Consider the following 26,863-nt stretch of genomic DNA (forward strand, 5'->3'; position numbering starts at 1 on the left):
GTGCCCATCAACCACGACAAGGTCACCTTCGTATGATGGGAAACTACGCTACGCTACCACTGGATATGCCACTCTTGGGCTGTAAGCCTGTATGGACAATATGTCTTTGCTTGGGCTTTTAACCTACAATGTATGGGCTGGTAGAGCTAGTTAAAACCACCTGTGACTGAATGGGAGGGACACATGGTCAGAAAAAAGGCTGTCAAACTTCTAATAGTGTGAACACGTACCTGCTGCAATGCTCCAGGAGCGGGATCCCAAAAATGATTAATAGAAAAAAGAGAGGGGTCGCTCACTGGTCTATTCGGGTGCTCTGAAGAAAAGACCATGTGTCCCTCCCATTCAGTCACAGGTGGTTTTAACTAGCTCTACCAGCCCATACATTGTAGGTTAAAAGCCCAAGCAAAGACATATTGTCCATACAGGCTTACAGCCCAAGAGTGGCATATCCAGTGGTAGCGTAGCGTAGTTTCCCATCATACGAAGGTGACCTTGTCGTGGTTGATGGGCACACATAAATTGGCCAAATTATGCGCAAAAAACCTTCATTTTTCAAAGTGACATTGTCTAGATACAATATTTCTTATATTTTCATGTATGGAGTGCCGAAGTTCTTTTTGCAATTGATATTACTCTTTTCTTCAGAGCACCCGAATAGACCAGTGAGCGACCCCTCTCTTTTTTCTATGTCAGATTCACCATGACAGAAAGCTTTGTGAAGGAATTCCACATATCCTACTATAGCAAAATGGTTGGAAAATCTTATGTAAGACTAGTAGCTTAACTGTGCATTTTGAAAGAAAATGAACAATGAAAAAAAAACATTGCAAAAATTTTACTAGACTTCAAAGTAATTTGGGCCATGTGTGCAATGCCGACTTATCAGGTCCTGTAGAGAGAGACATTCTTACTACCATTTCTCCTTTGCGGGTATTGGGTGAGAAGTGGAGTTTATCTCGATAGCTAAGTTCATACAAATGTATAAAAAATTCTGAATTTCATCCAGAAAGCTTGGATGATTGTTTTCTCACTTGTCATGCTTGTGCAATTTGTATGCAATCCGTTTTTATACATACACAATTATTAAAAATTTACCAGACAGTTTAGTTTCCTATGATATAGAATTTATCTGTAAAAATCGGATACTATACTGTGGCTCCATATGAAATTGGATGTTTTTGCACACCTATGCAAATTGAACTCTAGTGCCGTGCCACCTATTGGAAATGGCAATCCTAAAAGTTAGTATCGACCCTTTAACGAGCCTTGCCATATGACTTACAATAAAAGCCAAATCAGAATCTCAATTTGCAGACACGGTGTTTTGGGGTTTTGCCCCTCGTCAGTGCAAAGTATGAGATCTGATTTGGCTAGGTGAGAGGCTTAAGGCTGGGATCTAAGAAGTAACGTTTCTCCTTGTGAAGAGTGAGAAGCCAGGCATGGCATGTCAGAGTGAGGAGACGTATATACACCATCCATGCTCCTCTGGGACATTAAATATGCAAATTGTCTCTTCAGAGAGGAAAAGGACTTGAACTCTAGTGCCACCTATTAGACGTAGTGATCCTATAAGTCATTATCGACCCTTTAAAGAGCCTTGCTATATGACTTAGGATAGAAGCCAAATCAGAATCTCAATTTGCATATTTGCTTACTACTTGACCAGAATTTAGACATACCTATCAAAAATGAGAAAAAAGGCTCATATCTATTCTACAGAGACCCTGTGAAAGATAATGGCAGTGATGTATGCTATAACACAATTGTCAAATCGATCACTTGTAGTGATGTGTCTGGTAATTAGCCTAGCTCTACCAGCGACATTAATCTAGAATGATACCAGTTTTGATAGATGTGGGTTAATGTCTTAGTCCAGCAAAATAAAACAAGATATCCAGAAATGGTTAAAGTGCAACAATTTTATTTTGACAATATTTCTTTTATGATCAGTAGAAATGTGTAACAGTCGTTTTTTTTTATTGAGGGATATTTTTATACATGTAACAAGGTTGTGGTAGGTCTGGGATTTTTTTCAGCAGGGTACTGTACTGAAGAGTAGCAAATAATTCCGTGATTCAAAGCACCTTAATTGCGCACTTCTATAAATAAAATATGGGGGTTAATAAGAATAAAGCAGTGTTACATATATCCTGAATAATTCTACACAATAAACCACCGTCATATTATTTTAAACCATGGCACATGAATATTGTTGTTTGTTACAAGTGAGAAATCGGTACTGAACTTCGGCCAGTTCACATTGAAGCGTGTTTTTCATTCATTCATTCGTCAGTTTTTCTTCACGTATCTACAGTACATGGTCATTAATTAGGAAGTGTTGATTGCCTTCTGTAATAATAAAAAAATATACTATCCATGATCTAGTCACTGAGTTTCTGTTGGGGCATATGTGAAATCTACATAAAATAACCTTTTCGCATGTACCTCCTAACATCACTTTTAGGGCATATTGTAGATACCTAGTGACAGATACCATTACTGATACCACTGACTTGCCTAATCCTAATGTGAATTGAGCATATACAGTAAAAGCAATCATAAATAACACAAGGTAACCAACATGATATTTGTCCATTAACCATATATATCCATGCTTAGGGGTTGAGCATATGTGCACATTAAGAATCATGCAAGAATAAGACTGTTTTTCTGAAGATAGTGCAATAAGTGTTTTTTCAGTTATTGATGATGCATTTTAATGTTCATTTGTGCCCTGCAGTTCTAAATGACATTTGACTGTAAATATAAATATGAAAATTCCAGCACCGTTTGTCTTATGTTACTTATATAGCGGCACCATATTTCACAACGATCACATACGTCATCATCGCTGTCCCCAAGCTAAATGCTTTATCAGTATCTATGTCTTTGGAATGTGAGAGGAAATCTGAGTAAAGCCACGTGCCACACATGCATATTCCTTGCACATGTTGTCCTTGGTGGGATTTGAACACAGTACCCCAGCGCTGCAGAGCAACGGTGCTAACCACTGAACCACATTATTTAGTAATTAAAAGACAATTGAATGACTGATTTTATTTAAAGGGAATCTGTCAAGGGGATATCTACCCCCAAACTATGTTTTTATGCATGTAGCTCCTTCAAAGTCAAGTCTTGCAATACTGTTACATGGCCAGTCCCTTCCTACATTAAAAAGAAATCAGTGTTTGAATTGATTGGGTGGGAAATAGAGCTGGAGCGACAGAGGCTTCAGATCTACCATAGTTCTTCAGATTCATTTGCATATCAATTCAAATGCTGATTTCTTAGTAGCAGAGAAACTGACTGGCCATGTAATGGTATTGCTGGATTTGTCTTTGAAAGAGATACATGCTCATATTTGGGATGTGAAATTCTGCTGACAGATTCCCTTTAAGAGGCTTTCCTTTCAACAAAACAAATATATATTAGATATTATACCAAAGTTTTGCCCATTTGATTTACAGGCAGACCTATTGATGTTTTCTCTTCCATACCAGCTATCAGCATTTTTTTTTTAAGAAACTAGAGGCAATATCATGATTTGTCAGCATTTTCAAGCAATACTATTTTCGCAGTTTTTACAACAGTTTGTAAAATTACTTTCTGCTTTACTTTTGAAAAAAACTGAAACTACCAATATATCTGTAAACATTAGAAACCTTCTTACCAAGCCTTAGCTAATACTTTTTATTTGCTGATTCATCACTATTTGTAAGTTTTGTTTAAAAGCCTTGTTTAAGGGTATGTTTAGACAGAATTATTTGATAAGAATTTTGGAGCAAATTGTGCTAAAAAAATCCAATCCAATCTCTGAATAAGCTTCCAATTCCAATGGGAAAATGTGCTTATACTGCACATGGTGCTGTCTCTTTTCGTGTGTTTTTCAGCATTGGAAAAAAAGGCAACAAGTCAATTCTCAAAGCATTTCTGTCTGAAAAAGTTCCAAGTTTGACCACTGATTGAATTAGAAGCAGGTAAATTTACAAAAAAAGTGTTAAAAAAAGTACCCCAAAACTGAGCAAATTTTTCTTTCAGGAAAATCTACAAGTGAATATGACCTACAAATTTGGGGGCAGATGAGAACGACATTTACATTTTGTGAAACAGTACTGCTGATTCATTTTCTATATCTTTTAACTGATCCATATTGCATAATCTGAATTTGAGTTATGTGTACTGGAAAATTATATTATATACAAAATAGCTGAACATTTTCAGAAAAAAATTATACATTTTTGTGTGGCTGAGACAAAGCAAAATATTGACACTGCTTTGGATGTTTTTTTCTAATATTTTTTTTAAAAAATGGCAGTCAAATTGAGAATGCAGAGACTACCAAAAGTCAAATATCCAACGTGTATGTTTTTCATGGATTCTGTCCAGGAGAAACTTCAATCTGCATTTCAAGTTTTCCACATTGTAACATTTAAACAATCTGTAACTACAGAATGTGGCAGTGAGGCAACATCTGTTTTTTTGCTACAGTTCCTACCATATGTATGGTATTATTGAACATTTTTGTCAAGATCTCATTTACTATACTAGTTGTAAGTATATTGTTGTTCATATTTATTGATGTTTCTGTAGTAGAACTGGAAGTGATTTACCACATCTGAGAATGCTTGAGATGTGTCTGAGCATCTTGGGATTCTCATCTACCCAGACTCTACTAGCACACAGTAGATAGCGTAAGCACTATGTTTCCATACATACTGTATATTGTGTATTAGTGTCCAAAATGTTGCTGCTTTTACAGTTGAGATTTCAAAGATGAGAACAGGCCTTATACAGTTGTGCTCAATGTTACTGACACCCCTGAATATTAAAGGGGTTGGATATTAAAGAGAAGCTGTCACCAAGGTCTCTGTCTCTACATTATGCTCTCTGATTAGGTGGCAAAAACCTGGTGACAGATTCCCTTTAAAGGCAGAGTTATAAAAAAGTAACTGAACTTTGCCAAAAGTTACAAAGACAAGCCAAAACTTTTATTTTGGGAAAATGTCCGATGATCACATGAAACAAAACTAGAGCATTCTGGCAAAACATACCAGCGTTATATTTGTAGATGATGAAATGAAACCTATTAAGAAAAATGTACCATACCCACAGTGAAACATGGTGGACAAACCATTATGTTGTTGTGCTGCCTACATCTGTAGGCTGTCCTTGTTGCCAAAGGTTGTGCAACCAAGCATTAGGGAAGAGTGCCTTTCATCATGTCCATGTCATATGCTACTTTTCTTCCTCTTTTTTTATGATTGCATGTATGTTGACAGGTGAACTTTTCAGTTAAATGTATGTGGACATGCTATTAAAATATTCTAATGATACTAAGTGGATAACTGCATATTTCTAAAGATACTTTCTTTTTTATAATAAACAATCATGGGTGCCAATAAAGTGGACCACTACTGTGTTTTCCATAAAAAACACATATTATATAAGCCTGAGGGAAGAGAAGTCTAAGGGTATGTGCACTCGTTGCATTTTCGTTGCATTTTTGTCATGTTTCTTCCATGCAGTTTTGTCATAAAACCTGAAGGATTTCTTAGTGCTCGCAAAGTGAATGAGATTCCTGAAGTCTCATGCACACATTTTATTTATTTTTCCTTGCAGATTTGCAGAAGATTTATATCTGCACCATTGCAGTTTCTTCAACAGTTTTGCTGCAAATTTCACCCATACTAATGAGTGAGGAAAAATCTGCAACACAAATACATACATGTAAAAAAACATGGAAAAATGCATGTTTTTCCTGCCAACGCATCAAGATTTGCAGCTAAATTTTCTTCTGCTAATCCTGGACATGGGCACATACCCTACACAGGGGAGTCTAATCTATACAGCGTCTTTCCATGCTAGGTTTGCCATTAGTAAGCTAACAGTTCTAGTTTCCATTTTTTTTTTCTTCTAAAGTTTAAAGCGGTTGTCCAATACTTTATACTGATGGCCAATCCATAGCATGGGGTCATCAATATCAGCACCCCCACCGATCAGCATTTCCCGGTGCGGCAGCTGGATGTTCTCAGTTGCAGAGTGGAGCTAGACAGCTCCGTCAACTGTATAGTGGCCACTTTAGATCTACCCCTTTTCAAATGAGAAGCGTGGATGTGCAGTACCTGGCCAGGACCTCTAAGCAGCTAATCAGTTAATATGACTTCAAATTAATTGTTATTTTTTAATTGCCTCTTCAGCAAGTGATTGCAAAACTGTTACATTTTTATTAACAGATCCTGCTAAGAAACTACACAAAAATATATAAATGGTTTGATGGTTAGGGTGTTGCCCGTTTTTTTCTCGGATTAGACTAGCCTATTAAAATCTATGGGGATCCGTATAACGTGAGTAAAATACAGACTTTGGGTATGTGCACACGATGCAGAAATGAAGCAGAAAATTTCTGCATCTCCCTGGCAGAAAAAACGCATGCGGATTGTACATGCGTTTTTCCTGCGGAATACATGCGGATTGTACATGCGTTTTTCCTGCGGAATACATGCGGATTCACATGCGTTTCCGCATGCGGATTGACAAGCGCTTTCCAGGCGATTTTAGGCTGTGTGCCCACGTAGCATTTTTCAAGCGTTTTTGATGCGGAATTTCCGCAGCGTAAACGCTTGAAAAACGCTTGGTAACACGCACCCCATGGTCCCCAATGGGATTCCGCAAGTTCTATGCACATGCTGCGGATTTTTCCGCAGCGTTTATGCTGCGTTCAAAAATCCGCAGCATGTCATTTATTTTTGCGTTTCCGCAAGCAGAATTGCCTTTGTTCAATGCATAAAAAACGCAAGGCAATTCCGCATGTGGAAAACGCGTGATAAACGCGCGAAAAACGCGCGATAAACGCGTGCGGAATTCCGCATGCGTTTTTCCGGGAGAGGACTTGCATTTATGCAGCAGAAATTTTCTGCTTCATAAATGCAACGTGGGCACATAGCCTTAGCATCACTTGGAAAGTGCTTGACAACTAGGTCACACTATATAAATCCATGCAACCGGCATGGATTTATATAGTGTGACCGTATAAGAATGTTTAAAAATAAAAAAATAAAGCTATACTTACCCTCTGATGCCACGGCGTGTGCTGCCGCGCTCGGTCCTGGCTTGTTCCTGGCTGCCGGGATATCGCGAGACACTGCGCTGAAGGGCCTGCGGTCACATGACTGTGACGTCACCGAAGGTCCTTCAGTCTTGCACGCGAGCAGAGAGAAGGAGACCGGGGGCCGTCAGAAGGTGAATATATCTTTATTTTTTATTTTATTCTTGTTTTACAGCTTTTTAAATGGTACCTGGGTGTGGAGGAGAGTCTCATCTTCTCCACACCCGGGTACCATCCGCACATTAGAACGCGCCAATAACGCAAGTGCAAATGCAGTCTTGCGGAATTGGCGCGTTCTAATGCAAGTCAATGGCGGCGAAAACGCCGCGTTTACGCAAAATTAATTGACATGCTGCGGATTTTTGAGCGCAGCGTTTACACTACGGAAAAATCCGCATCATGGGCACAGCACATGCGGATTTCAATTGGGGAACATTGCTGCCCTTCTACCATGCGTTTTTAATGCTTTTCCGCTGCGTTTACGCAGCTGCAAAAACGCCGCGGAAACGCATTAAAAACGCATCGTGTGAACTCAGCCTTTGTGTTTCAGAGTTCCATTAGAGTTTCATCTGTTTTTAACTGATCCATTGCTAAGAGTCAGTTGTTAAAAAAAAGTTTAGACCGTCTTCCTGCTTCAGTGAAAAAAGAAAAACGGATGAGAAAAAACAAAAGTAACTAGGATGACACCGGAGAAAAAAAATCGTGACCATGCTTTCGGCTAGTAACGCTTGCACAGATGTGTGAATGTAGCCTTACTGTGTGCTGAATGTGACAGCTGGTTGTCAGTTGCTGAAGTGACATCTTACTGTATATAGTGTCAGAACCAAAATGTAATTACTTCTGGAGGTAAAAGAGAACATAATACACAAATGTAATGCTCATATGTTACCATTTTTAGATTTCTTTTATCATAAAGCAGAAAAGAAGCTTTTCACATGTAACATAGCTATTAGTGATGATCGAGCATGCTCGTTGCTCGAGAGTTATGAGCATGCTCGGGTGAGCACCTATTATCTTTAGCGTGCTCAGGCGTTAAGTTTTGTCACTCCGTGAACATGATTTGCGACTGTTTGACAGCTTTAATACATGTGAGGAATGCCTGTTTTTCCACCATTCCTCACATGTATTAAAGTTGTTTGTAAATGCTGCCTATCAGCAAACATGTGATTACTAAACTACAGGCAGGGTACATAGGGCTCATACATGCTCTTTAAAGATTTTAGTTATAAAACCACGGTGCCCCTCTTTCTCTGGTCTTCTAGGTGGTCTAGAAATGGATACTAGTCATGGTCTCTGTACTTTTAGAATGGCCACTTTGCTATAAAGGTAATCTGTCAGCAGGTTTTTGCTATGTAATCTGAAGACCGCATTAGGTAGGGGTTAAAACACAGATTTAAGCAATCCCTTTAAGCAATGCCTCTCTTATCAAGCTGTGTGGTTTTGTTTGCTTGCAGTGATTGTTTTAGCACCAGGAGCTTATTGCTGGGACTAGCTGGTTCAGTGAGCCCTGGTTTGACACGCCCCTTTCTGTGATAAGCAGCTCACTGTCTATGGACATTGTGTATACTGAGCCTGGTGTGGGCGGGGTCAGCTTTCTCAGCTCTGCTTCATACTGAGCATAAATCTAAAAGCTCTGATTGTGTAAGAACGTCTGTACTCCGTAAACTAAGTGATACATCATTGGATTCAGCTTTTCTTTGCCTACAGCAGGCTGCTCTCAGATGAGGTACCAAAAACCTGCTGACAGATTACCTTTAAGAGGGGCTCTCTGAAAATAGAAAAGAGTAAATAAAAAAAATAATTGTAAATCATTTCCTAAATGCCTTTAATTAGCAAATCATACTCATTTTTTTTAGGGAAGTAATCAATATAGTAAATTAAAATGACTGTCATTTTATTACACTGACAGGGCCCTTTCCTGGAATGCTAATATGACAGGTGCCTGTGAGCATGTGCAGCAGGAAGATCCGCTCCCTCTTTTCATGTGTAAGAAGATGTGCTTACATTGGATATTCTAAACTAATACAGGAAATACCTGGGATGCTGAGGCTAATAAAGGGCTGTTCACATTAATATTATTTATTATTATAGTGCCATTTATTCCATGGTGTTTTATATGTGAAAGGGGGTATACATACAAAAACAATTACAATAATCTTGAACAAAACATGAAGGCGACTGGTACAGGAGGAGAGAGGACCGTGCCTTCGATTGCTCACAGTCTACAAGGGATGGATGAGGATACAGTAGGTGAGGGTAGAGCTGGTCATGCAGCGGTATTGTGGAGCGATGGTTACTGTAGGTTGTAGGCTTGTCTGAAGAGGTGGATCTTCAGGTTCCTTTTGAAGGTTGCCACAGTAGGCGAGAGTCTGATGTGTTGGGGTAGAGAGTTCCAGAGTAGGGGGGATGCACAGGAGAAATCTTGTATGCGATTATGGGAGGAGGAGATAAGAGGGGAGTAGAGAAGGAGATCTTGTGAGGATCGGAGGTTGCGTGCAGGTAGGTACTGGGAGACTAGGTCAGAGATATATGGAGCAGACAGGTTGTGGATGGCTTTATATGAAGTGGTTAGGGTTTTGAATGGAGTCTCTGGGCAATGGGGAGCCAATGAAGGGATTGACTGAGAGGAGAGGCCGGAGAATAGCGGGGGGACAGGTGGATTAGTTGGGCAGCAGAGTTTAGGATATATTGGAGGGGTGCGAGAGTGTAGAAGGGAGGCCACAGAGCAGGAGGTGTGCAGTAGTCGAGGCAGGAGATGATGAGGGCGTGCACTTGTGTTTTTGCAGATTCGTGGTTGAGGAATGTGCGTATCTTGGGTTGCTTTCTTTCTGAATGCTGAGCCGCTGCTGTTATTTGGAGACAACCTAATACCGTATACTGTCAAGCTATCTCTAGGTCACAGCTGCAGAGTTTCCTACTGCACATGCTCACAATCATGGGTCTTATTACTATTCTAGGCACGGAAAAAAAAGATTCAACCGACCTTGTAATGAGAACTCAACCCCTCCAATGTTACCTTTATTTTCCTTTTTTAGTTCTTCCTACAGTTTCAAGATAGATTAATCACCTGCAATTTCAAAATGTTTGCATTGCTAGTACCCCTGATATATATATACATATATTTATTATATACTATTTTTGTGTTACAATTGAGTATGATATGAACATGATTATTCAACAGCATTAAAACATGCAATGGCTATTTTATCTTACAATAAGGTTATGTTCACACTAGGCGTTTTTTCAGCGGGTTTTTTTTTTTTTTTTTTTTTGCAGCAATACCTGATCTCTTGCCAGGAAGGTTTGTTCAGGATTTTGCTTGTTTTTTTTGCTGCTTTTTTTTTCACTGTCCTTTTTGTCTCTTTATGCATGTACATAAAGTTCAGGGAAAAAAAATCTCATTCTATTTCATCAGCTTTTGGCACAAAAAACGCTGCAAAACCTGATACCTATGTTTTTTGGTGCGTTTTTTTTAGCATTTTTTTTTCACCACCCATTACTTCCAATGGGTGAAAAATGCTGAAAAAACGCTGAAAGAAGTGATATGCTCTATCGTGCAAAAAAAACACGCAAAGCACAAAATATTGATGAAACAAAAACCAAGGTGTGTGCATGACATTTCTGGATTCTCGTAGACTTTGCTGGTACTGTAAAACACAGCAGAAAATTTGCAAAAAAAAAAAAGGCATAAAAAAACGCCTAGTGTGAACATAGCCTAAAACAGCACATAATAGATGTGACTACTGTGGACTGCAGGGGACAACTTTTATTGTGCAAAGAAGGATAATGTGACTGTTGCTCATACTGACACCAGAGTCTGTAGTGGAGCAATGAGTAATATGCTTGATAGATATAGTGTATAGATCTGTGGAGCCTGTGCTGCTCCTGTGGTCTCTGTTCTCTTCCCTCCCTGCACACATTCCTTGTAACTCCAAGATCAATGTCCACACTCACATTGACGTCACTGTTCACATCACAATGCTCTGACAGCTGCTGGCTGAGTCCTGCCTCCTGCATGCAGCAATGTGCCTGCCTGACAGGCTATATTTTGTTCAAAGCACAGACAGGAAATCTCTGTACTCTGTGCTTGGAACAGACTATATCAAGAGGTAAGGAGCTGGAGGCCACATGATCACATATGACTGTTCAGGAGCAGAGCAGAATTTTAACATAATTTAATAAATTTGGAACTTTCTTCATTTTTTCATATGCTTCACAATGTTTTAATAATCCATGAGCCTGGTATTTCTCCTTAGACAAAACAATTGTGATTTGCTAATGAAAGGTATTTTATAATTGTATTTTTTTTATTATTTATGCATTTATTGGTATTCCTTGAGGAATCTAATTTCTTCCTCAAGTATTGCTGATAGCACTCTACACAAACTGCCTTCTGTCTTATTTTAATATTTTTGGTGCGTTAATTATAACTGAGATACATTGCTGGACTGGCATTTTCATTTCACACTTTGACAAAGTTTCACTTTCTGCTCCTCATCTTGTCTTTTGACAAGATGAGGTGAAAGTGATGCAGACCAACCAGTGATATGAATGCCGATCAGTACACCTCAGTCGTTATGCCTGTTTACAAAGGCAGACCAAGGTAACCATGCACACTGAGCGATCTATACTGGATCGCTCAGAGCACATAGGCTGCCACAGTTCTCGGCAGTGAGAGTCATGTTTACCCAGGACTATGCACCACTGAGAACGATGATCTTTTGCTCTGCACCAAGCATCATTTCATCTGAAGAGCGAGCGTGTTTCTTATCCATCATGTGATAGGCAGCCTGTTTACAATGCAATATGATTGCATTTTTAAGAATGCTTGTTCACTATTATCTTTACGTGTAAATATAGTTTTAAACCGCAAATGATTCTTGTATTTGGATTGTTCAGTGCTTGATGATTTTTACTCTTCTTGAGTTGTCTTTGCCTTAACACAAAAGTGTCAATATAGTGACAGATTTGGACAATAGTGATGTCTGTGTTATTCTACATCATACCTGGGATTTTTGCTTTGGCTTCGTTCACATGTGTGTTTAGGAGTTCCATTTTAGGAACTAGTGGAATTCTTGTCCAAAACTGATCAGTTTGCTAACAGATGCAGATGGAAGCAAAGAAGCTCCAGATTACTATGGGTTTCATTTGGTGTCCATTTTGTGCCAGTTTTTAGAATAGAAGGGTAAGCGCAGAATACAGAACTTTTTCTTCATGTCATGATTATTTTTTTACGTTGAGATGTGGTCACTTAAAAGTTTTTTAAAAGGTCCGTTTCTAGTTTCTGTCATGTGCATCAAATACAGCACAACAACATTGTCAACCACATGCATAATCAGCAGGGGGTCACGGTATCGTTAAAATCTGCAGCCATAGGCTTTGTGCAATCTAATGGAAGTAAGATTTATTACAAAAGGTTCTCAAATTTCTAATGTGCACCATGTTTATTATTTTATTTTGGTAGGACCCTTTTAAGTGAAACTTTTAAAATCTATGAATGTATTGCTCTGTTACAGAATGCATTATCAACAATGCCCAATGTCTATTTACCCAGTCAATTTTTGAGCTGAAGTGATTTGTTTAATTAGACAGGTCAAATAAACTTGTCCCAATGGCTCCCGTCATGTGCTGTCACCAAACTACACGTGCTGTTTTCAGTATTGATACTATCAGCACATTACAAACAGCAACTCTGCTCCCTAATGTGGTCCAAGGGCGTAATTTAGATATATTCTCTTTAAAATGCAGTTTCAAAGTGCTTCTTCACTTTAAACATTTTTTTCACTATTCAGCCCTTATGGCTGACTTATCAATGAACTAAAGTGCCAGGTTTGGTTTGAGATCTTGAAAAACATCAAATTTAAAAAAAAATCTGAAAATCAGTTAAAATTACAGCAATTATTCATGCATCTAAAAACAAAAAATGTAATGTATTGTATTCATATCAACACATATAAAAAAAATAATTTTTTAAAATAACAATTTTCAAGCATCAAATTTAAAATTAAGCAATGCTGTATCATGTGAGGCCAAATAAGAAACCTGAGAAAGAAGAGTGAATATAGTCAGAAGAATATAAACCATTGGATTCTGCACTGGGCAACTGTAGCCAAACTTGATCATTTTCTTTAAGGTCTATGACAGCGCTACCAGATGCCTGGTCAAGGTATCCTTTTTTGTATTCATCATAGGTATACATTAATGGTGTACCATTTTTATATAATGCCACCCAAATATTTGAACCTTTCACGTGTAAATGGTAAGAAAAATAATATAGGCCTGATATCCTACATGTAAAAATTCCAGTTCGGACATCATAGTGATTTTGCCTGTTATATAGAATCTTGTCAAATTTTATAGGAACTCCGACTGCCGGAAATGCTTTGGAGAGAATAGCAGTAAATGCTGACACTCGAAGCTCTCTTAAACCTTGAATTTGCCCTGATTTTGCATAGCCATCTGGCATTTGATGTGGCATTATCATCTGACCCGGCTGGCCTGGTGGACCTGGTGGTCCTGGTAATCCTGGCTCGCCATTCATTCCTCTTGAACCAGGAATCCCAGGTGGTCCCATTGATCCTTGCATGCCATTTGTTGAAATCCCAGCTGCACCAGGTAAACCAGGGATACCTTGTTCACCCTTTTGACCTGGAAGTCCAGGAATGCCTGCTGCTCCTGTTGACCCTCTCATACCTGGTATACCTGTAGCTCCTCTTGGACCCTGTTCTCCACTATAACCAGATTCTCCTCTGGGGCCTACTGGACCAGTAATTCCAGGTACCCCAGGTGGACCTACAATACCCTTTTCTCCTTTCTGTCCTGCAGTCCCTGGAATTCCTTTGTGACCAGCAAGTCCTGGCTCACCTGGATAGCCTGGTTTACCATCTAAACCAGGTAAACCTCTTTCACCTTTAGGTCCAGCTGCTCCTAGAGAACCTTTTGGACCAGTATCACCTCTATGTCCTGGCATACCAATTTCCCCAGGAATACCTCTATGCCCCTGTATACCTGCAATTCCTGGCACACCTGGTGTACCTGGCTGTCCTGGAATGCCTATTTCTCCATGGTCTCCTTTTATCCCAGGATTCCCAGGTATCCCTTCAGGTCCTCTTAACCCTTTTACTCCTGGTAAACCTGGCTTTCCATAACCTTGCATCCCTTGAGGGCCTGGCATGCCTGGGAGTCCTGTGTGTCCCTTGGGTCCAAAAGGCCCTGGAAGGCCAGGAGCGCCATTTACCCCAGGCTTACCAATTCCTGTTGGTCCAGGCTGTCCAGGTAGTCCTTGTGGCCCAGAAAGACCTTGTATCCCTGGTACACCAGGTAGACCTCTTTCGCCTACTTTTCCTGGTTGTCCAGGAAAACCATTTATGCCAGGGTTCCCTATCCCAATAGGACCTTGAGGCCCAGGAGTCCCTTGCATACCAGGAGGTCCTCTCTCACCCGGTTGACCTTGGATTCCATAGCCATTTTGTCCTTTGTGTCCATTACTGCCAGGCATACCAGGTTCACCTTTAAATCCAGGGACTCCTCTTTGCCCAGGGATTCCTATTGCTCCTTGAGGACCTGGATTTCCAGCAGCAGAAATTCCAGCTGGACCAGGTAATCCAGGTGGTCCCTGTAAACCTCTTGGTCCAGGTAATCCAATTGGTCCAATGTCTCCTTTTTCACCTTGAACTCCAAGCTCTCCATGTTTTCCAGGTATACCTGGTTGGCCTGGCTTTCCAATTGAAGAGAATCCTGGCGGTCCTGGCACTCCCTGAGCTCCTTGTAGACCAGGTGTCCCATAACCTGGTTTTCCTTGAGGTCCTGGTGGTCCAGGCAAACCTCTTGGACCAATTGGTCCTGGTGGACCTGGTGGCCCCTGTTCTGGACCACTTGGAATAACTAGAAAAGAAAAAAATACAAATAAATAAGTTGACAGTTTTTTTTTAAATATATACTTACTGTATATACAGTATCTTGAAAATGTATTCATACCCCGTATACCTTTCCACATTTTTTTTAATGTTACACCCACAAATTTTATTTGGATTTTATGTGATATGCCAACACAAAGTAGCAAGTATTTGTGAAGTGTAAAGGAAATGATACACGAAGTGTAAAGGAAATGATACATGGCTTTTTAAATATTTTAAAAATAGAAGTCTGAAAATTGTGACTTGCATTTGTATCCAGCCTCCTCTGAGTCAATACTTTGCAGGATCATCTTCCACTGCAATTATTGCTGCAAGTCTTTTGAGATATGTCTCTAGCACTACCAGCTTTGCACATCTAGAGGATGAAATTTTTGCCCATTGTAGAGCAGGCAAGAAACCTTGTAAAAGGACTTCAACATGACGTTTCAAGGATGGAGTGAAACTGCCATCTACTGACCAGATACAGTCAAGCGGAACCAAAATATGCAAGGGAAGTTGCAGGGAGAGCAGGTTCAGACGCTGGACCCGATCAGGTGACTTCCAGGAAGGAGTTCCAGGAGATAAGAGGCCAGCGCGCCAAACCTGAGGGGTCTTTGGTGCCAAGCAGCAGAAAGGAGCAGACGTGCTCCCTGCGTCCTGAGAAACCCTGCGTGACAGGCCAAATCCAGAGGCCTGAGAGGTGCTCCAGCCGGGCACCGGTAAAAGAGCTCCGGATCCCTCACAGTTGTGACCCGAGTGCTGTGCCTGCTGAGGGGACTAGGAACCTGATCTCGGTGCTGAGTGAGTTCGCGGAACCCGACGTTGCCCGCCGACAGACGAGGCCTGGACCCCCCTATCCAAGGCTCGAGAGACTGCCTCCCACGGCCAAGCAGAGAGGAGTTGAGAGACGGTTGCCCCAGGAAAGTCACGCCAGCGGAAGCAGAGGAGCTGCATATGTGAGCAGGGCCGTCACTTCCACTGTTCACCCACAGTACCGGGGACAATTGGGTTTATGTACTCAGGTTGGGAGGGGAACGGTTGGGGCTAAAGTAGCACAACGTGATCTAATTGAATTTATCCGGAAGAGACTCACGGCCTAGCGGGAATAACCGGTGACCCCCACTAGGGCCAAATGCACAGTTAAAGAACTTGCGTGGTGTCTCCCATGATTGAGGGCATCACCTTACTTTAAGAGACTGTGCCTTACTTTGAGAAATTTCGTATTTTGATGATATTTCAAACCACTGTTCATTACCCTTGTTGCTAATCCCTTGTTTCAGAATACCTGTTGTATAAAACTGTTTACAATCATCTCTGACTGTTCTTGCCTTGTGTCTCTGTGCGTTGCATTCCGGCACCTGCATTACACCATTCTTTGAAAACTAGCTCTAGCTCAGTGAGATTGGATGGAGAGCGCCTGTCAACAGCAATTTTCAAGTTTTGTCACAGATTCTCAAGGGGATTTAGGTCTGGACCCTGGCTACACCATTCAAACACATGAATATGCTTTGATATAAACCATTCCATTGTAGCTCTGGCAGTATGTTTATGGTCGTTGTCCTGCTGGAAGGCGATCCTACGTCCCAGTCTCAAGTCTTTTGCAGCCTCTAGAGGTTTTCTTCCCATCAACTCTGATTAGCTTCCCTGTCCCTGCTGAAGAAAAGTACCCCACGGCATGATGCTGCCACCATCATGGTTGAAGGTGGGAATGGTGTATTCAGGGTGATCTGCAGTTTTTGTTTTCCTCCATACATAACGTTTTGCATTTAGCCCAAAAAGTTCTACTTTGGTCTCATGTGACCAGTGCACCTTCTTCCACATGCTAGCTGTGTCCCCTACATGGCTTTTTGCAAACTGCAAATGGAACTTCTCATGGCTTGCTTCAAAAATGACTTTCTTCTTGCCACTCTTCCATAAAGGCCAGATTTGTGGAGTAAATGACTAATAGATGTCCTGTGGACAGATTCTCCGCCCTGAACTGTGGATCTCTGCAGCTCCGCCAGACTGACCATGGGCCTCTTAGTTGCTGCTCTAATTTGTGCTCTCCTTGCTTGGGATGTCAGTTTATGTAGATGGCCATGTCTTTGTAAGTTTGTAGATGTGCCAAACTCCTTCCATTTTTTGATGATGGATTGAACAGTGCTCTGTGAGTTGTTCAGAGCTTTGGCTATTTTTTTTTATAACCTAACCATGCTTTACGTTTCTCCACAACTTCACACCTGATCTGTCTGGGGTGTTACTTAGTTTTCTTGATGCTGTTTGATACCTACTGTTCTCAAACAAACTTCTGAGGCTTTCACAGAACAGCTGTAGTTATATTGAGAATACATTATACACAGGTGGAATCAATTTAATAATTATGTGACTTCTGGAGGCAATTGGTCACTCGGGATTTTATTTAGGAGTATCAGACTACAGGGGCTGAATACAAATGTTTGTCACAATTTTCGGATTTATATTTTTTAAATAATTACAACACCATGTATCATTTCATTTACACTCAACAAATATTTGCTACTTGGTATATTACATAAAATTCCAATAAAATAAAAATACATTTAAGTTTGTGGGTGTAATGTGAAAAAGTTTTGAAAAGTTCACAGGGTATGAATACTTTTTCAAGGCACTGTGTGTGCATGTGTATACATATAAGTCAGGTCCTAAGTTGCCTCGTCAACATTGAATGTTGCTCATTTCCTTTCTGGAATCTACCCTGGTTTGTGGGTATCCAGCTCTAAAGCCTGTCAATCCCTATATGATACAGTTGCCCATTATTTTAATGTTTTTCCTGAATTTGATTTGTCAATTTAGAAATGTTTCTCTTTAATTTATCTAATCTTAATTTTCTTGCAATAAATATTTACTTCCCAACATATGGCCTGTAGTCAAGGTTGAGCAGTTGGGTTTTGGATTCATGATCAGACATTACATTTTTTATTTAATCTTTCGACTTCTAGCATAATTATTTAATTTTGAATTTTTCAATGTATCTTCTATATGTCCCTTCTATAGTGCTATGCACAAAGTGCATGTATTTACATCTTTTTCAAAATGTAGCTTTACTACAATGCTGATAGTTAAAAGTTCATTAGTGCACAAACAATGTTATATATAAATTACAGGGTTTTACTCTCTTTATGCAGGCTAAAATCTTATTTGCATTTGTAGAAACTACTTGACATTAAGTTCTACTCATTAACCAATACATCCACATCTTACAGCATGTAACCACACATTTTTTGCCTTATTATCCTCAGTCATATCCCATTTAACCCCTTTACCTTCCAAGGCTGTTTGCACCTTACTGACCAGCACAAAAATTAGCTGAAAAAGCAAATGAATAATGTTTGTGTGTCATTCAAAATCAAAACCTAGAAAGGGACACAACAACTCTATAATGGAGTCATAAAATCACAAAATTTGTGAGGTGTGGCGCCCTGGGGTTCAGTATTCCTTATTATCTTATTGCATTTTTGTCTCTTAGTTTTTTGTGGCATATTTCATTAAATATTTACTTGTGGGCATCATCAGTTTACTTGTGGCACTGTGCACTTTATTATCATTACTCTCTTATGCTCTTGCCCCTATCAGCATTTGCTGCTATTATCTATACACTTAGATTCTTTGTAGTCACATATCTTATGCCATATGGTTATATGAGTCATTTTTTATTTATTATTGATGTCTACTGCTCATGTATTCCCCCCTGGTATGCCTTCCCCTTTTTGACTTCCTTTTCCCCTTTCCCCTCCCCCCTTTTTTCAGTATTTTTCTATCATGTTTTTAATTATATGATCCAATAAAAATTTTGTGATTTTATGACTCCATTATAGAGTTGTTGTGTCCCTTTCTAGGTTTTGACCTTACTGACCAGGCCAATTTTTACAATTCTGACCAGTGTCACTTCATAAAGTAATAACTCAGAACGCTTAATTCTGAGATTTTTTTTTCGTGACATATTGTACTTCATGATGGTGGTAAAATTTCTTTGATATGATTTGCGTTTATTTGTGAAAAAAAAATGGAAATTTGGCAAAAATGTAGAAAATTTTTCAATTTTCAAACTTTGAATTCTTATGCCCTTAAATGCCCTCAGAGATATGTCACACATAATAGTTAATAAATAACATTTCCTACATGTCTACTTTACATCAGCACAATTTTTGAAACATAATTTTTTTTTGTTAGGAAGTTAGAAGTGTGACGCAGTGACCGGGATCGTATACAAGGGACGTTATATATCCCCCAGAATGTGTACAGAGACCTATTAAATCCATTGGAGTGCATTGCAGTCACAGACACAGCTGCGGCTGCAATGCAGGAATGAAGGTGAGCAATGACCTGGTCAGACTACCTGGCTAAGGCAGATTAAGTAAAACCCGGCAGGGCCTTCATTTCTTGGAGGAGGTCACAGGAGGCAGTGGGGCGGCCTCCTCCCTCCAACCCGGGTTTTCCAGTGGCTCTTGCCACAGGTCCTTTAAAATCCCTGCACTAAGGATTAGTGTTGTTCTATGTTGGAACCTGCTAGGAGGATAGCAGGAAAGCTCAGCAGGATTGAGTGTGGCTGAACCCACGCTTGGGAAGACTCTGCACCTGTCAGGCTTTGAGCAGCCCGGCGCGGCCGTTGCCCCCGGCAACCATTGTTTATGGACTCACGTTAACCCGGCTGCAAACCGGAGGACTTTCTGTTTACCCGTGAGTTACTGAATAAAAGCTGTTTATGTTGGACTTGTTTGGGTCACTGCCTCAGTTGAACACTGCCACTCTACAGCTTGATGGAGAATGCTGGCATTGTGACTGAGGCATACCCCACCAGCAGCTGCATGACCACAATTCGGCCTGCCACCTTTCAGTTGCACCCCGTGGACAAAATGGAGGAGCTGTTAAAGCATCTGGGACTCGCCCTGCAGCAGCAGCAAAAAACAAACAAACTGTTGCTGCAACAGATGGCTGCCCTGCGGGAGACACCGACGGCGCCAGCCCTGGAACGTCGAGAGGCCCGGGACAAGGTTCGCTCAGCGTTGAGGAAGATGGGACCGGAGGACGACGTGGAAGCCTTCCTGACAATCTATGAGCGCACAGCAGAGCGGGAAGACCTACCAGCCGGACAGTGGGCAGAAGTGGTGGCTCCGTTTCTCGTCGGCGATGCCCAAAAGGCCTACTTCGACCTAAGTCGAGAGGACGCCCAGGACTACCAGAGGCTCAAAGGTGAGATACTTGCCCGGCTGGGGGTTAATGCATACGTGAGGGCTCAGCATGCGTTTTCGTGGGCCTATGTGGAGACCCGACCCGCCCGGTCTCAGGCTTATGACCTCCTGCAGCTGGTAAAGAGGTGGCTCCAGCCTGAGACTTTGTCTCCAGCCCAGATGGTGGAGAGGGTGGTGGTTGACCGGCTGGTGAGGACTCTGCCAGCCGCTATCCAACGTTGGGTGGGGCAAGGGGACCCCGGCACACTCGACCAGGTGGTCAGCCTGATCGAGCTTTACTCGGCCACTCAGGACTTTATCCGGGACTCTGCCCCCTCGCGGCTGTCACGCCGATCCCTGCCAACCCAGGAGTTGGGAAAGGGGTCGCGTTGCTCTGCTGGGGACAGTCTGCACCGTACCCGTGCTGAAGGGGAACCTCGGCGTGAGAGTGGCAGGAGACCGATTCCCTCCCAAACTGTCATAAAACCTAACAGTACCTCCACCCTCAGGTGCTGGCGGTGTCAGCGGCCGGGACATGTGGTTACTAATTGTCCCCTGACTACGGAACCCATGGACTGCGGATATAGCCGCCGGGTCTCAATGTATGCCCAAACCGTCTGCACCGCGAGCGCCGACCCCCGGGACAGTGAACTCCAACTATGCCAGGTACTGGTTAATGGGTACCCCACGGAGGCCCTCCTGGACTCAGGGAGCCTCGTGACTCTGGTACATGGGTCGCTGGTGGCAGGAGACAACCCAAGTGGACGGCCATTCGGGGTTGTGTGTATCCATGGGGACCTCCGAGAGTACCCAACTGCGGAGGTAGTTTTGTCCACGCCATGTGGAGACATAAAACCTGTGGTGGGAGTGGTAAAAACTCTTCCCTATGGGACTGTGTTGGGAAGAGACTTTCCCCTGTTCTGGACTCTGTGGAAAAACAAAATCCACTCTCCCCCGGTAAAATGTATTACAGACGCTGTACCCGACGAACCTGCCGTAGGGGTGTCCAACCTAGGGACAGAGTGTGACCTCGATAGGTTTCCCTTAGAGGTGCTGGCAGGAGAGGTCGAGGAGACCCCATCGATCCCCAAGCTGGAAGTGTCCCGGGACACCTTTGGGACGGCTCAGCTACAGGATCCCACCCTGACTCAGGCGCGGGAAAGGGTGGTAGAGGTAAACGGCGTAGCCCAACAGCCCAATGCAGATACTGTATTTCCACGCATGGTAGTCAACGGTGAGTTGCTCTATAGGATAGATAAGATCGGGGACGAGGTCATGGAACAGTTGGTAGTACCTTAGTCGTACCGTCGGGTGGTTCTAGATTTGGCACACACACACTTGCTGGGTGGACACTTAGGGGTAACAAAACCGCAAGAACGTATCTTGCAGCGGTTCTTTTGGCCTTGGGTTTACGCGGAGGTCAAAAGGTACTGCGAATCCTGCCCCGAATGTCTGTTGACCTCACCCACCGCAAGTTTCCGTAGCCCATTGGTACCCCTACCAGTGATAGAGGTATCTTTTGAATGGATTGCAATGGATTTGGTAGGGCCCATTGTAAAATCCGCCCTTGGCCACCAACATATACTGGTGGTCGTCGACTATGCCACCCGGTACCCGGAGGCTATACCACTACGCCACACCTCGGCAAAACTGATTGCACGGGAGCTGTTTGCCATGTTCTGTCACCTTGGACTACCTAAGGAAATCCTGACAGATCAGGGGACCCCTTTTATGTCCAAAGTGACAAGGGAACTGTGCAAATTGCTAAAAATTAAACAATTGCGCACCTCGGTGTACCACCCTCAAACCGACGGGCTAGTAGAACGGTTCAATAAAACCCTCAAGTCCATGTTAAAAAAGATGGTTTCTAAGGACGGAAGGGATTGGGACATGTTGCTACCCTATTTGATGTTCGCCGTCCGTGAGGTACCCCAGGCTTCCACAGGGTTCTCTCCCTTTGAGTTATTGTACGGCAGACACCTTAGGGGTCTGTTGGACGTAGCCAAAGAGACATGGGAACAAGAGCTGACTCCACATAGGAGTATAATTGAACACGTGGCTAGTATGCAGGACCGGATCGCGGCGGTCATGCCCATCGTGAAAGAACATCTGTTAGATGCCCAGGCAGCCCAGAGGCGCACATATAATAAAAAAGCCAGAGTCAGGTCTTTTAACAAGGGCGATCGGGTGTTAGTACTGGTACCCACAGCCGAGAGTAAGCTCATGGCCAAGTGGCAAGGGCCATATGAGATTCGAGAAAAAGTGGGGGAGGTAAATTACCGGGTGTGTCAACCCGGAAGGAGGAAACCTGAGCAGCATTACCATGTAAACCTGCTAAAGCCTTGGAAAGATCGAGAGTGTTTAGTTACAGACGTCACCCCGGGCATATGACCAGAGAGTTCTCTACCTTCAGCCAGGGAAGCGTCCGAGGGGGTGGTCAGGATAAGTGATGGGCTCACTAAACAGCAGCGACGGGAGGCTCGCTCGCTGGTGCAGCACAATACCGACGTGTTCTCCGAGCTACCAGGTAGGACTACGGTTATCCAACATGACATTGTCACTGAACCTGGGGTAAGGGTGCGAATAAGACCGTACCGGGTACCCGAAGCCCGGAGGCAAGCCATCACGGCTGAGGTAAAACAAATGCTTCAGTTAGGCATCATAGAGGAATCACGGAGTGAGTGGGCTAGCCCCATCGTATTGATTCCGAAACCAGACGGATCGTTACGCTTCTGTAACGATTTCCGGAAATTGAATGAAGTGTCAAAGTTTGACCTTTATCCAATGCCCAGGGTGGACGAGCTGATTGAGAGACTTGGGCAGGCCAAGTACTTTACCACGCTCGATCTCACCAAGGCTTACTGGCAGGTACCTCTCACAGATTCGGCGAAGGAAAAGACCGCCTTCGTAACTCCGGAGGGTCTATACCACTATGTGGTCTTACCTTTCGGGTTACATGGGGCCCCGGCTACATTCCAGAGGTTGATGGACATAGTGCTCAAGCCTCATCAGGAGTACGCATCCGCGTATCTAGATGATATTATCATCTTTAGCACCAACTGGCATACGCACCTATCACAGGTACAGGCGGTGCTGGATTCTCTCAGAGCCGCGGGGTTAACGGCAAACCCAAAAAAATGTGCGATAGGGCTAGAGGAAGCCCAATATTTGGGGTATGTGATTGGCCGAGGAGCTATCAAGCCCCAAATCAATAAAGTTGAGGCCATAAAAAACTGACCTAAGCCTTCAAGTACAAAACAGGTGAGGGCGTTCCTTGGCATCCTTGGGTATTACCGCCGGTTCATACCTAATTTTGCTGGGCGAACGGCGGCCCTGACCGATCTCTTGAAAGGAAAAAAATCGGTAATGGTTCGGTGGAACCCTCAGGCAGAAGAAGCTTTTCAGTCCATGAAGTTGGCTCTGTGTGGACAGCAGGTCCTCATCAGCCCCAACTTCAAGGAAACCTTCATTGTACAGACCGATGCCTCGGAGGTAGGCCTAGGGGCGGTATTGTCACAAAAAGTGAATGGTGAAGAGCACCCGGTCACCTACTTGAGTAGAAAACTATTAAGTGGGCCTTGGAATCACTACGTTATTATTTAATCGGGCGTCAGTTCCGCTTGGTGATGGGCCACTCACCCTTGGTATGGATGAGGAATGCCAAGGAGAGGAATGCGCGAGTCACCAGGTGGTTCCTGTCACTGCAGAATTTCAGTTTTTCTGTAGAACATCGCCCTGGGAAGTTGCAAGCAAACGCGGATGCCCTGTCCCGGGCACCCTGTATGGTGGCAAATGTTCAACCCCACAAGTTTGAACAGAGGGGGGGGATATGTGAGGCAGTGACCGGGATCGTATACGAGCGACGTTATATATCCCCCAGAATGTGTACAGAGACCTATTAAATCCATTGGAGTGCATTGCAGTCACAGACACAGCTGCGGCTGCAATGCAGGAATGAAGGTGAGCAATGACCTGGTCAGACTACCTGGCTAAGGCAGATTAAGTAAAACCCGGCAGGGCCTTCATTTCTTGGAGGAGATCACAGGAGGCAGTGGGGCGGCCTCCTCCCTCCAACCCGGGTTTTCCAGTGGCTCTTGCCACAGGTCCTTTAAAATCCCTGCACTAAGGATTAGTGTGGTTCTATGTTGGAACCTGCTAGGAGGATAGGAGGAAAGCTCAGCAAGATTGAGTGTGGCTGAACCCACGCTTGGGAAGACTCTGCACCTGTCAGGCTTTGAGCAGCCCGGCGCGGCCGTTGCCCCCAGCAACCATTGTTTATGGACTCACGTTAACCCGGCTGCGAACCGGAGGACTTTCTGTTTACCCGTGAGTTGCTGAATAAAAGCTGTTTATGTTGCACTTGTTTGGGTCACTGCCTCAGTTGCTGCACGGTGTGCACACTGCCGCCCTACAGAAGGGTTAAAAGTTGATCAGCAATTTCTAATTTTTCCAACAAAATTTACAAAACCATGTTTTTAGGGACCACATTACATTTGAAGTCACTTTGAGGGGATTGTATGACAGAAAATACCCACAAGTGACACCGTTCTAAAAACTTAACCCTCAGGGTATGTGCTCACTATGTGTTTTTCAAGCGTTTATGCTGCGGAATTTCCGCAGCGTAAACGCTTGGGAAACGCTTGGTAATCCGTCCCCCATGGTCCCCAATGACAAGCCGCACTGTCAATGCCCATGCTGCGGATTTTTCCACAGCGTTTATGCTGCGCTCAAAAATCCGCAGCATGTCCATTAATTTTGCGGACACGCAGCGTAATCGCCGCCATTGACTTGCATTGAATCGCATATAATCCGTGTCAGTACATTTGTACACATGGATTATATGTGTTTCTATGTGCGGATGGTACCCAGGTCTGGAGGAGAGGAGACTCTCATCCAGACCTGGGTACCATTGTACCTGTGGAAAAAAGAATAAAATAAAAAATAAAGATTATATTCACCTTCTGGCGGCCCGCACAGTGCTTGTTCTCCTTTGCCGGCAGATCGCGAAGGACTGAAGGACCTGCGGTGACGTCACAGTCATGTGACGGCAGGTCTTTCAGTACAGGGCAACGCGATCTCCCGACAGCCAGCACAGGAGTGCAGCAAGACTGCGGGGGCCATCGGAAGGTAAGTATCGATTTATTTTTAAACATTCTTTACAGTCACACTATATAAATCCATGCCGTTTGCATGGATTTATATAGTGTGACCAAGTTGTCAAGCACTTTCCAAGTGATGCTAAAATCGCTTGGAAAGCACTTGACACCCGCCTGCGGAAATGCATGTGAAGAACGCTTCACATCCGCATGTATTTAGCAGGAAAAACTCATGCACAATCTGCATGCTTTTTTCTGCCAGGGAGATGCAGAAATGCTGCAGAAATTTTCTGCTTCATTTCTGCATTGTGGGCACATAGCCCCAAGGTGCTCAAAACCACATTCAATAAGTTTATTAACCCTTGAGGTGCTTCACAGGAATTTTTGGAATGTGGGAGAAAAAAAATGAACATTTGACTTTTTTTCACAAAAATTTTTCTTTAGACCCAAATTTTTTTATTTTCGCAAGGGTACCAGGAAAAAATGGACCCCAAAATGTGTTGTGCAATTTCTCCTGAGTATGTGGACACCCAATATGTGGAGGAAAACTACTATTTGGGTGCACAGCAGGACTTGGAAGGGAAGGAGCTCCATTTGACTTTTTGAATGCAAAATTTGCTGGAATAATTAGTGGACGCCATGTCGAGTTTGGAGAGCCCCTGATGTGCCTAAACAGTGAAAACCCTCACAAGTGACACCATTTTGGAAATTAGACCCCTAAGGCTACTTATCTAGATGTGTGGTGAACACTTTAATCCCCCCAGGTGCTTGACAGAAGTTTAGAACATTGAGCTGTGAATATAACAATTTCATTTTCTCCCAAAAATGTTCTTTTAGCACCAATATTTTTATTTTCACAAGGGTACAGGAGAAAATGGAGCCCAAAATTTGTTCACTTTCTGTCACGGGTGTGTCAGAAGTGGCAGACAGTCGCCCTGCATTTGGTTGCAGGAGATCTCTGCGTTTGGCATTTCAAACACCTTTTTAGAGGCTGTCTCTCTTGGACCCAGTGGCTACCTTCCTCTGGCTAATTAACACCCTGGCCTTGGTGTATAAATACCTGCTGTCTGCTACAGGGAGGTGCCGGAGATAGTCACATTACCCTTTGTGAAGGCTCGAAGCAAGTGCATTACTTCATCCTCTCTGGAGCTATGAGGACGGGTGTTCATCTCTCTAAAGTCAACTAAAAGCTAAGCTATCTTCCCTTGTTTGTTACCCCCTGTTGTCTTTAGTGGTCAGGGGGATCGACTAGCGCTCATCTCCCTCCCTTCCATAGCCAGGGCCCAAAGCCAGGGAAAGACAGGGCGAGGTTCGCATGCGGCGATTGGTGAAGAGCCAATACAGGGACGTTAGTGGAGACAGGGTGATATTAGATCAGCCTAGGAGGTCTCCACTCCACCCTTTCCCTAGTGTCTGGGCTCCCTTTCCCTCTTCCCTTTGTATTGCACTAAGTCTTTCCGACACCTTGCGTGACAGTATCACTGGCCGAGCACATATTGAAAAGGAAAGAAAAAAAGGAGAAAAAAAACTGACACTTTGGTTTCTTTTTGTTTGTATGTTTTTTGGGCGTGTTTGTTTTTT

At 42.9% G+C, this 26,863-nt stretch overlaps 2 protein-coding genes across 5 annotated transcripts in view; one reads left to right on the forward strand and one right to left on the reverse strand.

Annotated features, from left to right (window-relative positions):
- Positions 1-26,863, forward strand: part of NT5DC1 (5'-nucleotidase domain containing 1) — a 359,332-nt gene that overhangs the window by 59,087 nt on the left and 273,382 nt on the right. The window lies entirely within an intron of this gene.
- Positions 7,842-26,863, reverse strand: part of COL10A1 (collagen type X alpha 1 chain) — a 98,490-nt gene continuing 79,468 nt past the window's right edge. For both annotated transcript variants that reach the window (XM_073675883.1, XM_073675882.1), the window contains exon 3: positions 7,842-14,989. In XM_073675883.1, the coding sequence (XP_073531984.1) occupies positions 13,125-14,989 (1,865 nt within the window). In that variant the 3' untranslated portion in view covers positions 7,842-13,124. The remainder of the gene's footprint in view (positions 14,990-26,863) is intronic.

This window comes from Phyllobates terribilis, unplaced genomic scaffold (assembly GCF_046119375.1).
Source record: "Phyllobates terribilis strain yellow unplaced genomic scaffold, ASM4611937v1 Scaffold_3__8_contigs__length_932513732, whole genome shotgun sequence".
Lineage (NCBI taxonomy): Eukaryota > Metazoa > Chordata > Amphibia > Anura > Dendrobatidae > Phyllobates > Phyllobates terribilis.